The 13480-nt window shown below is 42.7% G+C and overlaps 1 protein-coding gene across 3 annotated transcripts in view; it reads right to left on the bottom strand.

The window, feature by feature from the left end:
• TMEM181 (transmembrane protein 181) overlaps window positions 1–13480 on the bottom strand; it is a 32074-nt gene that overhangs the window by 7414 nt on the left and 11180 nt on the right. For all 3 annotated transcript variants that reach the window (XM_035108640.3, XM_060272787.2, XM_088667340.1), the window contains exons 3-16: window positions 12132–12187; window positions 10831–10921; window positions 10413–10543; window positions 9449–9556; window positions 9100–9180; window positions 8306–8405; window positions 7383–7513; window positions 6520–6611; window positions 5683–5740; window positions 4106–4208; window positions 3950–4001; window positions 2583–2665; window positions 1613–1702; window positions 1113–1179 (exon numbers count right to left, since the gene is read on the bottom strand). In XM_035108640.3, the coding sequence (XP_034964531.2) occupies window positions 1113–1179; window positions 1613–1702; window positions 2583–2665; window positions 3950–4001; window positions 4106–4208; window positions 5683–5740; window positions 6520–6611; window positions 7383–7513; window positions 8306–8405; window positions 9100–9180; window positions 9449–9556; window positions 10413–10543; window positions 10831–10921; window positions 12132–12187 (1243 nt within the window). The remainder of the gene's footprint in view (window positions 1–1112; window positions 1180–1612; window positions 1703–2582; window positions 2666–3949; window positions 4002–4105; window positions 4209–5682; window positions 5741–6519; window positions 6612–7382; window positions 7514–8305; window positions 8406–9099; window positions 9181–9448; window positions 9557–10412; window positions 10544–10830; window positions 10922–12131; window positions 12188–13480) is intronic.

The raw sequence follows: 13480 nt of genomic DNA, 5'->3' as shown, positions 1-13480 counted from the left end.
CACGTGCTTTTCTCAGAAAAGAAAAGCAAAACTCTGTGAACCCCCCCCCCCTTGCAATTATTCAAGCAGCTGAACATCCCCGCCGTAAGGGTTGCTGCATAGCTGCTTACACATAGGACAGGCTCAAAAAGAATAAGGAAGCAAATTGATACTCTTTCTGCCCCACACAAAGATTATTCATATGTTGGAAAGGGTTGGGGTAGAATGTGCAGCTGCACTTTCCAATACAAACGGTCATTACCCTCAAAATTACATAATTTTTGTAAACCGTTGATTAAAAACTTTATACTTTTGTATTAAATGGCTAACAAGTTAGATAAATAACTGTAGGCACAATGTCTGTCTTAGCACTTGCTTTCCCTGCCACACATGCATTTCACTCACGTGGCTTATCTCACAAATTCAGACCTCGCTCCCTAGAATGGAGCCCTCTCATAACCAAGTCTGTGGCTATAAGACTCTGTGGTCACAGAGGCTATAGAGAGATGTTAGTCATAAGTGAGCACACTGGGAGCAGAACAGAAGAAGAGCCTGCTGTGAACCAGGCTCTCACAGGGACAAGCAGATGACTGTGGGAAACCAGCAAGCAGGATTCAAGCACAAGAGTACTCTCTCCTCACATGGTTTCCAGCAACTGGTATTCAGAAGCATTGCTGCCTCCAACTGTGGAGGCAGAGTATAGCCATCGATAGCCCTCTCCTCCATGAATTTGTCTCATCCTCTTTTAAAGTCATGTTGGTTGGTGGCCATCTCTGCCTCCTGCGGGAGTGATTTCAAATCACTGCTCAGCCGACGAAGCTCACAAGAGACCTACTGGCCTTCCACACTCTCTCAGGCCAACCTAAGTTGCCATGAGGATAAATGGGGCAAGGGAGCACATATGCCACTTAAGCTCCATGAGGGAACTAATGGAAGCTTTTAAAAAATGTTTGACCTCATATTATTCCTGCCACAAGTACTAGATTCTTCATCATTTGCTTCCAATATACAACTATCACCAGTGACAGGGCAGTCCTTTTTAAAAGGAAACCTCCATGGCTTATATTTTGTAGAATATGAGAAAAAATATTAAATTAATACTACTACTGTACAGTAAGCCTTACATTACTTACCCATAGATCACATCATCATCTGAGTCGTTCAGCATAGAGAAGGCAGGGTTATCTTTCAACTGAGACTCTGAAAGGTTTTGCAAAGGAAAAGTTCACTTAACAAGATATCTCTCTATTATAGGACCTTTCCAGTTCAGCTCACTTGAACTTTCAGATAGCTTTTGATAGTCAAAATGAGTCTTTCAAGAGAGACCACAAGCCGAGCATTTTTGGGAGGAGGGGAATACGTCTTCTTATGGAGCACCATGGAGGGAAGCAAGACTCTGCCAGCATGGCGAGTGGTGATGGGAGCTTGAAGACAACATGCGGAAAGTCACAAGTTTCTTATGCCTGCTCTAGGGTTTAAATCCAAATAGAGATAATACCTGAATATTTTACACAATAGTATGACATGGGGGGGGATGGGGACACAATAGTATGACATGCAACCTTTTTTCAATAGAATAGAATATGGCGGGAAAAGAGGGAAAAAAGCAAAAGCCGAACTGAGGCCAACTTACCATACAGGGCATTTTTTGATGGTGAATATACAAAGGCTAATGTGTATAAATAGAAGTTCAATAAGCCGTAGAACGATAGGAATTCTGCAGGTGGTAACGGTCAAGGATATCAAGCAAAACAATTCAAGGTGCACACCTTGCAGCACACAAAATGTCATTCTCCACATTAAGGCCTATGTAGGCAGCTAACCTGGACAAGGTCAAAACCCTAGCAAAACATCCAGGAAAAAGTTACCTCCAGATTTAAAAGTCACATCTGCTTTACAGCTGCCTCACCTATAGGTAGTGTCACAGACGAAAGCAGTGCTAATGTTCAAAGCTGCCCCAACATACAAAAAGCTAAAAGCCAGCCTGTCTACTAAGACAGCGTTTCTCAACCACTGTTCCGTGGCACACTAGTGTGCCGCGAGACGCTGGCTGGTGTGCCGCGACGTGCGGCGACGAGAAGGGCGATTTGCATTGTCACGTGCCTGGCGGCCGCCAATAAACAACACTAACCCGCCGGAAAGCAATATTTCTCCTCCTCTTTCCCAAAGCTCAGTGCAAACGAGCCTGGCGGCCGCCAATACACAACACTGACACGCCGGAAAGCAATATTTGGCAAGTGTTTCATACAGTCATAATTATAATATAGGGCGGCACAGAGTTAAATTTTTAAACTTTTTTAATGGTGGTGTGCCTCGTGATTTTTTTCACGGAACAAGTGTGCCGTGGCCCAAAAAAGGTTGAGAAACACTGTACTAAGATCACATAGGGAGGCTCTCCTTCACCTGCCACCAACATCTGAGCTATGTTTGCTTGGGATGCAGGAGAGGGGCTCTTCTGTGGATGTGCCATTGCTTTGCAACACCCTGTGCAGCCGATGGCCTTCATTATATAGGGAACTACAGTATGCTAATCCCTCAAACAGCCTGACATACACAGCTTGGCTGAAACACCTCAGTACCACGATGTCACAATAAAAGGATATAATTATGATAATGGGTCGACAGTTCAGCCACAAAGTTGTCTTGCAGAACCTGGGCTCCAAAACGCAGATAAAGTATAACGATGCTGCAGTTAAGGGAGAAGAAACCAAAAAGCCGCTCAACATTTTGTCATTCACTTTCTAACCAGAGTTAAATGAAACAGTAAATTAGTGCTAGGGCAAATGTTAAAAAGGCAAAGGTAAAGGTAAAAATCCCCTGACAGTTAAGTCCAGTCGCGAACAACTCTGGGGTTGTGGCGCTCATCTCGCTTTACTGGCCAAGGGAGCCGAAGTTTGTCCACAGACAGTTTTTCCGGGTCACGTGGCCAGCATGACTAAGCCACTTGTGGCGAAACCAGAGCAGCGCACAGAAACGCTGTTTACCTTCCCGCCGGAGTGGTACCTATTTATCTACTTGCACTTTTTGGCATGCTTTCAAACTGCTAGGTTGGCAGGAGCTGGGACCGAGCAACGGGAGCTCACCCTGGCGCGGGGATTCATAGAGTCATAGAAGAATCATAGAGTTGGAAGAGACCACAAGGGCCATCCAGTCCAACCCCCTGCCAAGCAGGAAACACCATCAAAGCATTCTTCTGCTTAAAGACCTCCAAAGGAGGAGACTCCACCACACTCCTTGGCAGCAAATTCCACTGCCGAACAGCTCTTACTTTCAGGAAGTTCTTCCTAATGTTTAGGTGGAATCTTCTTTCTTGTAGTTTGAATCCATAGAAGTTTTGAACCGCCAACCTTCCGATTGGCAAGCCCTGGGCTCAGTGGTTTAGACCACAGTGCCAACCGTGTCCCTTAGGGCAAATGTTAGCCTTCCTAATTAAATCTACTGTCAATGCACAGGAACACCCAGATCCTCAAAAGGTGAGTGCATGAGAAGGGATGCAGTTGTGGGACGGATGTGGTAATTGTGCCAATGGAAGTTATTATTTCATATATTTATATACCACTTAATACCAAAACAGTCTAAGTGGTTTGTAAAAACCAAAAAATATTACATGTATATATGCCAAGCATAATCTATCGGCTTCTAATACAGTCAAACCTCGGTTGTCGAACGTAATCCGTTCTGGAAGCCCATTCGGCTTCTGAAATGTTCGGCAACTGAGGCATGGTTGCAGGAGCTTCCTGCACTCAAGCAGAAGCCACGTTGGACATTCGGCTTCCGAAATACATTTGAAAACTGGAGCATTTACTTCTGGGTTTTTGTCGTTCAGGACCCAAAACGTTCCAAAACAGAGGCGTTTGGGATCCAAGGTTTGACTGTATGTGCTTTATCAGAAATGTGTAAGATGCTAATCTGCACCTCAGCAGAATGATTTCTGTATCCAGCACCTTTCAGAAAAGAATTAATATCTTACCTAATGACGAGAACTACAAATGTCAATGCGGTCAAGAATTTTAGCCTGAGATCTGAGGAAAGGAGAAGAAAAATGGTTATCTGAAAGTGAACACAAATATCTCACTGGAAGAACATTGCCACGCAGCAACCATGACTGGCACAGAACAGAGCTTACCGACATAGGGCATGTTTCGGAGTTCTGAGCATGCCCTGATTATCAGGAACAAAAGGTACAAAATGTACACAGCTGCCACCACAAGGAAGAAGATTTTCATACCCTGTTACAAAAATATATACAAAAGTTTTAAAAATATTATTCTGATGGTGATTATGACAACATTTCTTTCCTTTCCTTCATGATGAGGTCTGAGGGCAGCTTAACAAGAATGTAAAAATACAGTATCAAATACAGTTAAAACATATTACAGCCACGAGAATGGGATGGGCCCTAAAATATATGTCTCCAGTGTCAAAGGTGCATATCCAGCCTTTCACTCAGGCAAGAGTGGCTTTAGATGAAAGGCTTTACACTTGAATAACCATGGCTAAACTTAATCCCAGTCACTATATGCTTCTCGGATAAGAACACTTTTACATGATTTCCAAAATGCTGGTCAGGCTAAACACAGGGATGTTGTGCTATCAATCCTGTTTCTCTATGTCAGGCTTCCCCAAACTCGGCCCTCCAGATGTTTTGAGACTACAATTCCCATCATCCCTGACCACTGTTCCTGTTAGCTAGGGATGATGGGAGTTGTAGTTCCAAAACATCTGGAGGGCTGAGTTTGGGGATGCCTGCTCTATGTGTTTCCCCTGATTTGCAAACCTGGTGCACAGGTGGTCATTTGTTTTTAAAAGAAGCTGAGAACAGTGACTTTATAAATCACTTTGTTTTTCCTGTTCTGTTTCATTTTCTCTTAATACAATTATCTCCCAATATTTATTGCATTGTATTAAGACATCCTCACGTGATCTTAGAAAGAGCAATTGGACTTCTAAGAATCTAAATGAAAGATATAACTGATGACCAACAAAGAGTTATAGCTTACAAAAGTGGGCAACAAAATTAGAATAATAGAATTGTAGAAGGGAAGTTGGAAGGGAGAGTTCAACCTCTGCAATGCAGGAATATCAACTAAAGCATCCCTGGAAGACGGCTATCCAAACTCTACTTAAAAACCTCAAAGGAAGGAGAGTCCATTATGTTCAGAAGGAGTCTGTTCCAGCGTGAAGCAGCTCTTACAGTCAAAAATTTATTCTTGTTGTTTAGTAAGATCTCCTTTTTTGTAACTTGAATCCATTGGTTCAGGTCCTATTCTATGGAGCAGGAGAGAACAAGCTTGCTCCATCTTCCATGTGACAGCCCTTTAGAAACTTGATTTTGTTACATGTGAGATTCTCCTAATTACAATAATCTGTGTGAAATGGTTTTTACAAAGCTGGTAGGTGTTTGTTGGGATCAGGGGAATCTTACATGTAACAATTTCAAGTTTAACCCTGAATTAAAGTGGGTTCTCACCACTTAAATGGTGAAGGTTCTTCCAGGGATCTCAGAAGTCGTCCCTGGAAACTAAATGTAAGCAAAGCTACAACCAATATTTAAGTGACAGCCTGTTACCTATCGTTTTGCAGTTGTGTCAACATAGGACATCAGCTGGACAGACGGATCAAAATAGCTCAGTGTTTTTCAAAATCTGATAATCCACACAGCATTTCTCATATAAGCAGAAAGGATTGTTCACACTAATTTACCTGAAAGTTGTTTGTGTCAATCCCATACTGGTACGTTGGGTCACGTAGTTCATTGACACTAAAAAATTATAATAACAAGACTATTTAATGTAAGAATTTCTACGTATCATAAAACTAAAAATAAATCCATAGAAACTAACATGTTAAAAAAAAACGGCCATTTCTTCCCCCTCAGCTTGATAAGATACAGATTTAGACTCTCTCTACTAGTGTTCCCAACAGTTTCCAAGAAAAAGCCAGAAAAAATTGATTCCAATTTGAGTTTGTAATCATGTTCCCTATTTATGCAGAACTGAGAAAGCTGGAACCAACATATTCAAATATACATACACACAGCACTAGAAAAATGTTTTAAAATCCTATAACTACTCAAAGCTGAATAACGTTTGCCACTTCTTGAGTATCCAATGCAGTGCTTACCCATGGAAGAAAATAATTCCTTGACGGAATAGGGGAGGGAGAGAATTTTCAGTGATTCTTGCTTACCATGAAGGTTCCTGGACTCCCTCAATCTGTTCCAGAGGGTACCTCAACTACAAGGAAAGTGGGCTCTCTCTATGTAATAGGAAGACTTCATATTCTGATCATATGCTAACAGACTGAATAATCTATGCCGCTAAGGAAGACTTTAGTCAGATCTCAGGATACAAAGCTATCTCCCAATATTGCAGTTTCAACATGTGCTTTACAATCTCCAAATGGTGGACTTAGTCTTTGCTTTTACTAGAGGAAAAGCAAAAGATAGGAACTATTGAAAAAATCCTGCTTTCTTGTTCAAGGCTATTTAGTGATCAGAGAAGGGGAAAGAGGAAAGAGGAAAAGAAAGAGGTTACTCACGTCTGCCATATTCCTAATGTAACAGAAGCCAGCCACAAAAGACCAACAATAAGGAGTTTAGGAAAATAGAATGTTATGCACCTCCTTTCGCCCTAACAAAGAAAAGAGTAAATTCCGAATATTAAACTTGGCTTTCAGACATCAGTTAATTTACAATATTGTGAAATATTGCTGTGCGTTTTTCTGAGGGACAGCAGCAACAAATAGTTTAATTATGAGAAACTCACACAGTGTTTCTGGGTGGAATCCAAACTGGGGCTGCTGCACACATGAAGGGGCATGTGATTCAGCAGATGGCTGCACTAAGAGGCAGGGAGGCAATATTTACCAATCTGCTCTTCCTCATACTGGCCCCCAAACCTCTTTCTAGTCTGTTCTGGAGGGTCCCACAACTCTCTGGAGCTGTGCTCTGTTAGGATGCTGGGGACTGTAATGGGAAGGAGAATCACCTTCCCTTTTCTTTTCTTTACAAAGGCATCCGCTTGGATCAAAAGCCCTTTCAGGAGTGCATGCAAGGGAGGGGGGGGGGATAATTCATAAAGTTCATCTACTTGGCTGGGAGAGGGGGAGAGAGGCTGAACTACAGCTTTCTGAGTTCAGTGGAGGAAGGGAAGGATTAAAAATGCTACAAATAAAGTAAGTTTAACTTGCTCTTTGACAAGTGAGACCATTTAGGAACGTTATTGACTCCTTTGGTTCAAGATTTCTCCAAAACTGCTTATTTGGAATAGGTTTTAATAGGTGACTTAATGAGTGTTTACTCAGTAAAAAGCAGTAAAGCGCGCACACACATATGCACAGAGGAAGAGATAAGTGTGAAAGGCAGAATGTAGGTAGCATTGAAATAGGTGCCTCCTCCTGACCTGCACTCTGATCCCATGGTAGACACAGAGCCAAAACAGCAGCAATGCACACAAGAACAGCGACTGGAAGAGGTCATCTAGCATTCCAGGAAACCAACTGTTGATTAGGAACGAGAGGGGGAAAAATGGATCTGCAACAAAAGAAAAAGCATCAGAAGACAACCACGGAAAATGTTGTTCCACTCTGCACTTGGGCACTCTCTCGCAGCCTAATTGTGTGTCAGAGTTGCGATACAACGGAGCCTTCTCAGTGGCTGCACCCAGACTATGCAAATCCTCTCTTAAGGAGTCCTGTCTAGCTCCCTCTCATATGGACTCTAGCCAGCAGGGAAAGAATTTTGGCTTTTTCAAACAGGCCTTTACCTTGTTGTTCAGCCACTTGTTTTATACATTCTAAACCATTGTATTTATTTTATTTTTATAATAAATTCCTAAACCCCCTTTGCTGGCTGCCTTGGACACCTAACTGTGGAAAGGGAGGATAAATAGTTATTTTTAAAAGCTAGAACTGAAATTCTCCCATGCTGACCCTGAGTGCAATCCAACTGGTACACTTCTCCTCACACAAAAGGCTTTTTTAACCAGCAGGTGCCTCTGCTAACAGAAGAGGGGGTGATTTTTGCCAGCCCCCTGCAGTATCCAGTGCCCCCAAAATTCAACTGCCAGAAGTTTTTTTTGGGGGGTGGGGGACCACCAGAGGGATTTGGCAAAAATTGCAGAGGGGTGAAAAGTCCTTCTCCGAGCACAAGGGCATCGCATGGATCCTGCTCTTCCCCAAACTTATTTCAAAAGAAAGGGGCTTGTATTTATTTATTTTTCTTTTCCTCCCCAATCTCACTTATGTGAGGTGGGTGGGGGAGAATCTGCCTTCTAAAGCATGGCCCCAGGAGCCGATCACAGCATGACGTAATACATTTAAATACCATTATAAAGCAACAGCAGGGGGAGGAGGATGGACATCCACTTCTGCTCTATTCCCCAATCTCGCATAGAGAACTTGCGCAGGGAGTGTGCAAAGAGACACTGCAAAGGAACATTAAAAAAAAAATCAGCGAAGATTATGCAGTACCCGTTTGTCTTCAGATAAAAAAAGGAAGAACGGCGGCAGAATGTAAGCTGAGGCACAAGGGCTATACTAGGCAGCAAGTTCTGCAAGGATTTATTGCACTTCAGAGAATAGGTTGGCTGATGCAGCCCCAAGATAACAACAGTGCCCACAAAACTCAGTGAACAGGGACCACCTCAAACCATGTTGGGGAGGCATCGCATACCAGAACATCCAATGCCGTCTTAAGCACCCCTGGCGCCGTGGTGCGCCGGATCTCTCCGGCACCCTCCCGCCCCGTTTCTCAGCGCGGTGGCGGGGGGGGCGCAGCGCGATCTCTCCGGCGCCCTCCCGCCCTGTTTCCCAGTGCGGTGGGTGGGTGGGTGCAGCGCGTAGCTGCGCGGCGGACCGGCCAGCCAGCGGGCGGGCGCAGCTCGGGGCGCCCTCCTGGCAGGCCGGCAGGGGTCTACCTAGAGCTGGCCCTGAGGAACATCTCAGTGTCTTACATTTCTCCTTGTTTTCACTTCACTTTTCTTATCCCGTAGCGCTCCCTCTTTTGTATCCCACCTATGTCTCTGGCCATTATCCTTCCATCCCTCTAGCAATGAACTCTCCCTACCAGAGCAACTTCCACATCTCATACAAAAATAAAACTGAATAATCGACACTCACTGTGACGATGAAAGTAAGGACCACAAAGACAAATCGGAACCAGATTTCCACTTGAGAGAAGGCTGAGTTATAGGTTTTCCACTGAAAGAAATAAATTAGAATATTAACCAAGAAAAAGCTAAAGGAATGTAGATGGCATCAGTCATAATGGTTTACATTCGGTATTTTATTATTCATTCATTTATTTATCAGTGTGATGTTCTGGATTTAGCACTGGTGCCAGTATTTGTTGCAGGTCTAGCCATTGAAACTCCAAGGGGAAATAATGTGCCCTTTAATATTACAGTCAACACAAAGATTTACAGTTAAAACTACACTTTCATTCTATGTTTGCCTTTACTTCACTTACTGTGAAATTGTAATGCTTGATTGGAGGAAGGTTTTCAAAGGCGACAGTGATCTCATAGCGAGTGTAGTTCAGATAACCAAGATGGACCACAATAAATTCAGCACATTGCTAGGAGCACACATTGGAAGAGGGGAAATTGGGAAGGAAAGGGAAAGAAATTCAACAGTGAGAACACCATACGCACACCAACTACAATCAGTTTTTCTTTCTTTCTGGGCTTTTGAGTCATTTAGGGTTGGGCCACCATTGCAATAAATGAGTTAGCATATCAGAATTGATTTAATGGCGAAATTCAGTTAGGGTATCCCTGTCCTCATGCATGACATTCCCTTAGACTTCTCTGCTGTTTGTAACAGCACAGCTGCCCTAAGCTCATAAGGCAAAGGAAGAATAAAGACTCATCTGGGACTTCTAGTTGCATTCAACAGAAGTGCTGCTTTGTGACCACTGGATTTCAAGTAAAACTAACAGAGCAAACAGGGAAACTGTTGATTAGCAGATCGTTAACAGTTGTAACCTTGATTTGATTTGTGGATTCCAGAAAGAGGATCTGGAGGTTCATACTTCTAAAACATGCTCTCTGCAATTCCTCACTTTGTTGTTAACAAGAAACTAGAATAAAAAAATTCAACCACCTAATATAATATAGTCAATCCTGTCTGCCAACAGGTAGGCCGTGTTGGTCTGACGCAGTCAAAACAAAATAAAAATCTAAGGTGCTACTGGAAGGATTTTTTATTTTGTTTTGACTGTCTGCCAACAGTTTTCTAGGACCTCCAATATAATTACTGCCCATGACTGCTTCTCGAAATGCAATGTTTTGAATGTGGGGTCAAATACATTAACTGCTATTTTGTTTATGGATTTCACCAACAGAGATACTTCCTCACCTCGCCTCACCTCTCTATCATGCTTTTAAACCACAGAAATAGCTCATCTGTAAGAAATGGTACATTGGCATTACCTGTGCACAGTTCAGTGTCCTTGTTCGGTTGTGAAGTTCCTTGTTGAAATACCTGACGCTTGCATTCTCTATTACACCACTTATTGTAACCAGCATATTGAAGGTTTTTTTCAAGCCATTCCATTTGTTATCTGAAATTAAAAAAAACAAAACAAAAGTCCGTTCAGATGCTACGATCTATAAGCTATATTGAATGGATTCTGATGAAGTACATTCCAACCCTCAATAACCACAGCTCACTGAAGCTACTACATTGTGGTAACAAATTGCGTTGTTTAACTATGCACTGTGTGAAGCACTGATTCCTTTTAGCTGTCCTGGTGACCTCACATTGTACAGGCAGGCAATATATACCCATTTCCATATATAGTTGATATATACATAATTAATATAATCATATAAGCTAAGTAAGACTTACCAAAATGTTGGTCCAACTCTACTACACATGTCAGCCATAACTGCTGATTATAAGTAGATAACGGCGGTGAACTTAAATTAAATGGCCTTATCTAAAACAAAATGGAAGCAAAAGTTAAACCACAGTCATTCATTTTACTATATTAGCTTCTCCAGGTTTTGTGGGCAAGTTTTGTCTGTGAGGTTGTTATACTATGAGATTCCACTGAGCTCCATTTTACCCTCCATGTTATTTCATAACTATAATAAACTCCAAGAGGGGTTATTGGGAGATATGGACTGAGGTGTGGTGCAATCAATATGTGGATTACACCCAGCTTTCTCTCTCCCTTTCATCAAATCCAGACGAGGCAGTGGGTGTTCTAAATCAGTGCATGAGCAGAGTAAAGGACTGGATGCAGGCCAATCTATTCTACCAGAAGACAGGCAGAAATCTTACAAGCACTGCTACATCAGAACTTTAACTGACTATTTTTGGGGTTGAATCTGGGACCTTCTGCATGCATAGAATGTGTTCTGCCACTGAATCATGGCCCTTCCTCATCAACATGCAGCACAGCTAGAATGCTTGTTGCAGGAAAGGGGCAGATACTGCCTTCTTGTTCACAGTGTTTTCTAGAATAGCAAAGCAAAGTGAAGGAACTCTTATAAGGCACAGCAAAAAAAAACAGGACACGATGAAAAAGTGCTATCAATCAGTTCTTAGGCAAATGCATGCCTCTCTTTTCTGTTCATCACTATTCTGGCAGGAGCTAGGAGGAGCATCCATATCTTGTGGTATAAGAAATCCAAAAAAGGGGCTCCTCTGTTGATATCATTGAGATTAGACTGTTCAGTATGGCTACCTGCAGATGACCTTTGAACCCCACACCCTACACAAGGTCTGCAGTCTAGGTTCTGCTTCGCTCCACAGGGTCCTGAAAATGCCCCATGTAACATGACCAGCTCAAGAGCTGATGGAAGAAGTCCTAAGGCAAACTCCCACAGACCCAGGAAGTATTATGTTGAATACACCAAATACTTGAGGCTACGTGTGAAATTCAATGTTGTGCTCTTCCTATTGTTCCAGCTTGCCAGGTGAAATGACTCTCCCTCTGCTCCAACGGTACACAGTTCTGGGGGTTCTCCCAACCTCCCTCTCGGAGCCAATTTCAGGGGGCAATTTCAGGAAAGCCCCACTGCACAAGCATAAGTCCTTGTGCAGGGCTCCCACTGACAGGGCTTGTTAGGTGAATCCCACCCTGAAATATTTGTGTGTCAGAACAAGCATGCACAATATATAAACAGTATAAAAAGACTTACCTTGGAGCCATTATTCAACTGAGATTTCACTTGAAAGGGTTCAATGACATTGGGACCTATACAATAGACAGAGACATGGGCTCAATATGTGAATACCTATTGTAGCCTAAATTTTTAATGACAACCGTTATTAGCTGAAAATGTCAGGCATGGTAGACAGATAGAAAATGCTAAATTACACAGAGGCTCCTGTTTTACACATGCATCAAAATTAAGAGATGATTTCTTATCTACATTGCTCATAGAATTCAATTGGACTCAGAGTCAAGTTCCCCATTCACATTACCACACACTACAGACTTCAAAAGATCTTTAGACATACAGCTCACCACAGAACAAAACTGGACTATAGACTACATAGCCACGGACTGTTCTACTTTAGGGGGCATTTTAGTGGAGGGTTGAATGGTCCTCCCACTTTTAAAACACACTCCATGCACATAGGCAGCGATATGCCAGTGAAAAGGGTACCAGCCTAGTTCCCCCCAGTATAGTAGCTTTCTATAAATTGTTTCCTCTGGTGGGTGAAGAACAGGTCTATCAATATCTATTAGCCATGATAGCTAAATGTCATCTCGGTATCAGCGTTGGGGAATGTGTATTCCTCCATATGCTATTAGACACCAACTCCCATCAAGCCCAGCCAGCCTGGACAATGGTCAGGGCTCATGGGAGTTTTAGTCCAACATCTGGACAGTCCAACATCTGAACATTTAGTCCAACATCTGGAAAGCCACAGATTCCCCAGCCCTTCTCTGGGTCTGGAAAATATGCAGGGGCCCTCCCCAATGCAGAGAGATTTCTCAGTGCTTTCCAACTGTCACTGGGACTCAATGCAAGAGGGAAAGCCCCTCAGCTCACTTTCTAGCTCAGAGGGTGGGGGACCACAGGAACTCCCACCACCACCCAATGACTTTGGATCTTGAACATGGCGTGATCTCAGACAAGACCTTGTCCCCCTATGTCTGAAGGGCAGTCTGGGATTGTCAACCACAATATGTGGACTCATCTTTGCCTTGCAGAAAATCCTGCTCTTCCATGCCACACCCACAGCTATGCCTTTGAGCTCTCATTCTGCTACAGTCCAGATTCTCATCTTGTTTTAAGAGACAGAAGTCTCAAAAAAGTATTTTTCTTTTAAAAAAAAACAGCTGGAGCATCCTTTATTGCTACTGAACTCTTTAAAAGTAAACTATGTATATCAGTAAATTGGGCTCAAATAAACCAGTCTGCCAACATAACAGAATATGGATAAAGAAGCTACAGCATCAACAGTTTCACCACAATATCAAAGGTCAGGTCCACCCTTTCAGCACAGTACAAAGTACCATATGGTGCTTGAGAGCAAT

Source organism: Zootoca vivipara, chromosome 3, assembly GCF_965207765.1.
Source record: "Zootoca vivipara chromosome 3, rZooViv2.hap1.1, whole genome shotgun sequence".
Lineage (NCBI taxonomy): Eukaryota > Metazoa > Chordata > Lepidosauria > Squamata > Lacertidae > Zootoca > Zootoca vivipara.
The sequence above is the reverse complement of the archived record's forward strand: the minus strand, read 5'-3'. Positions and strand labels throughout refer to the sequence as shown.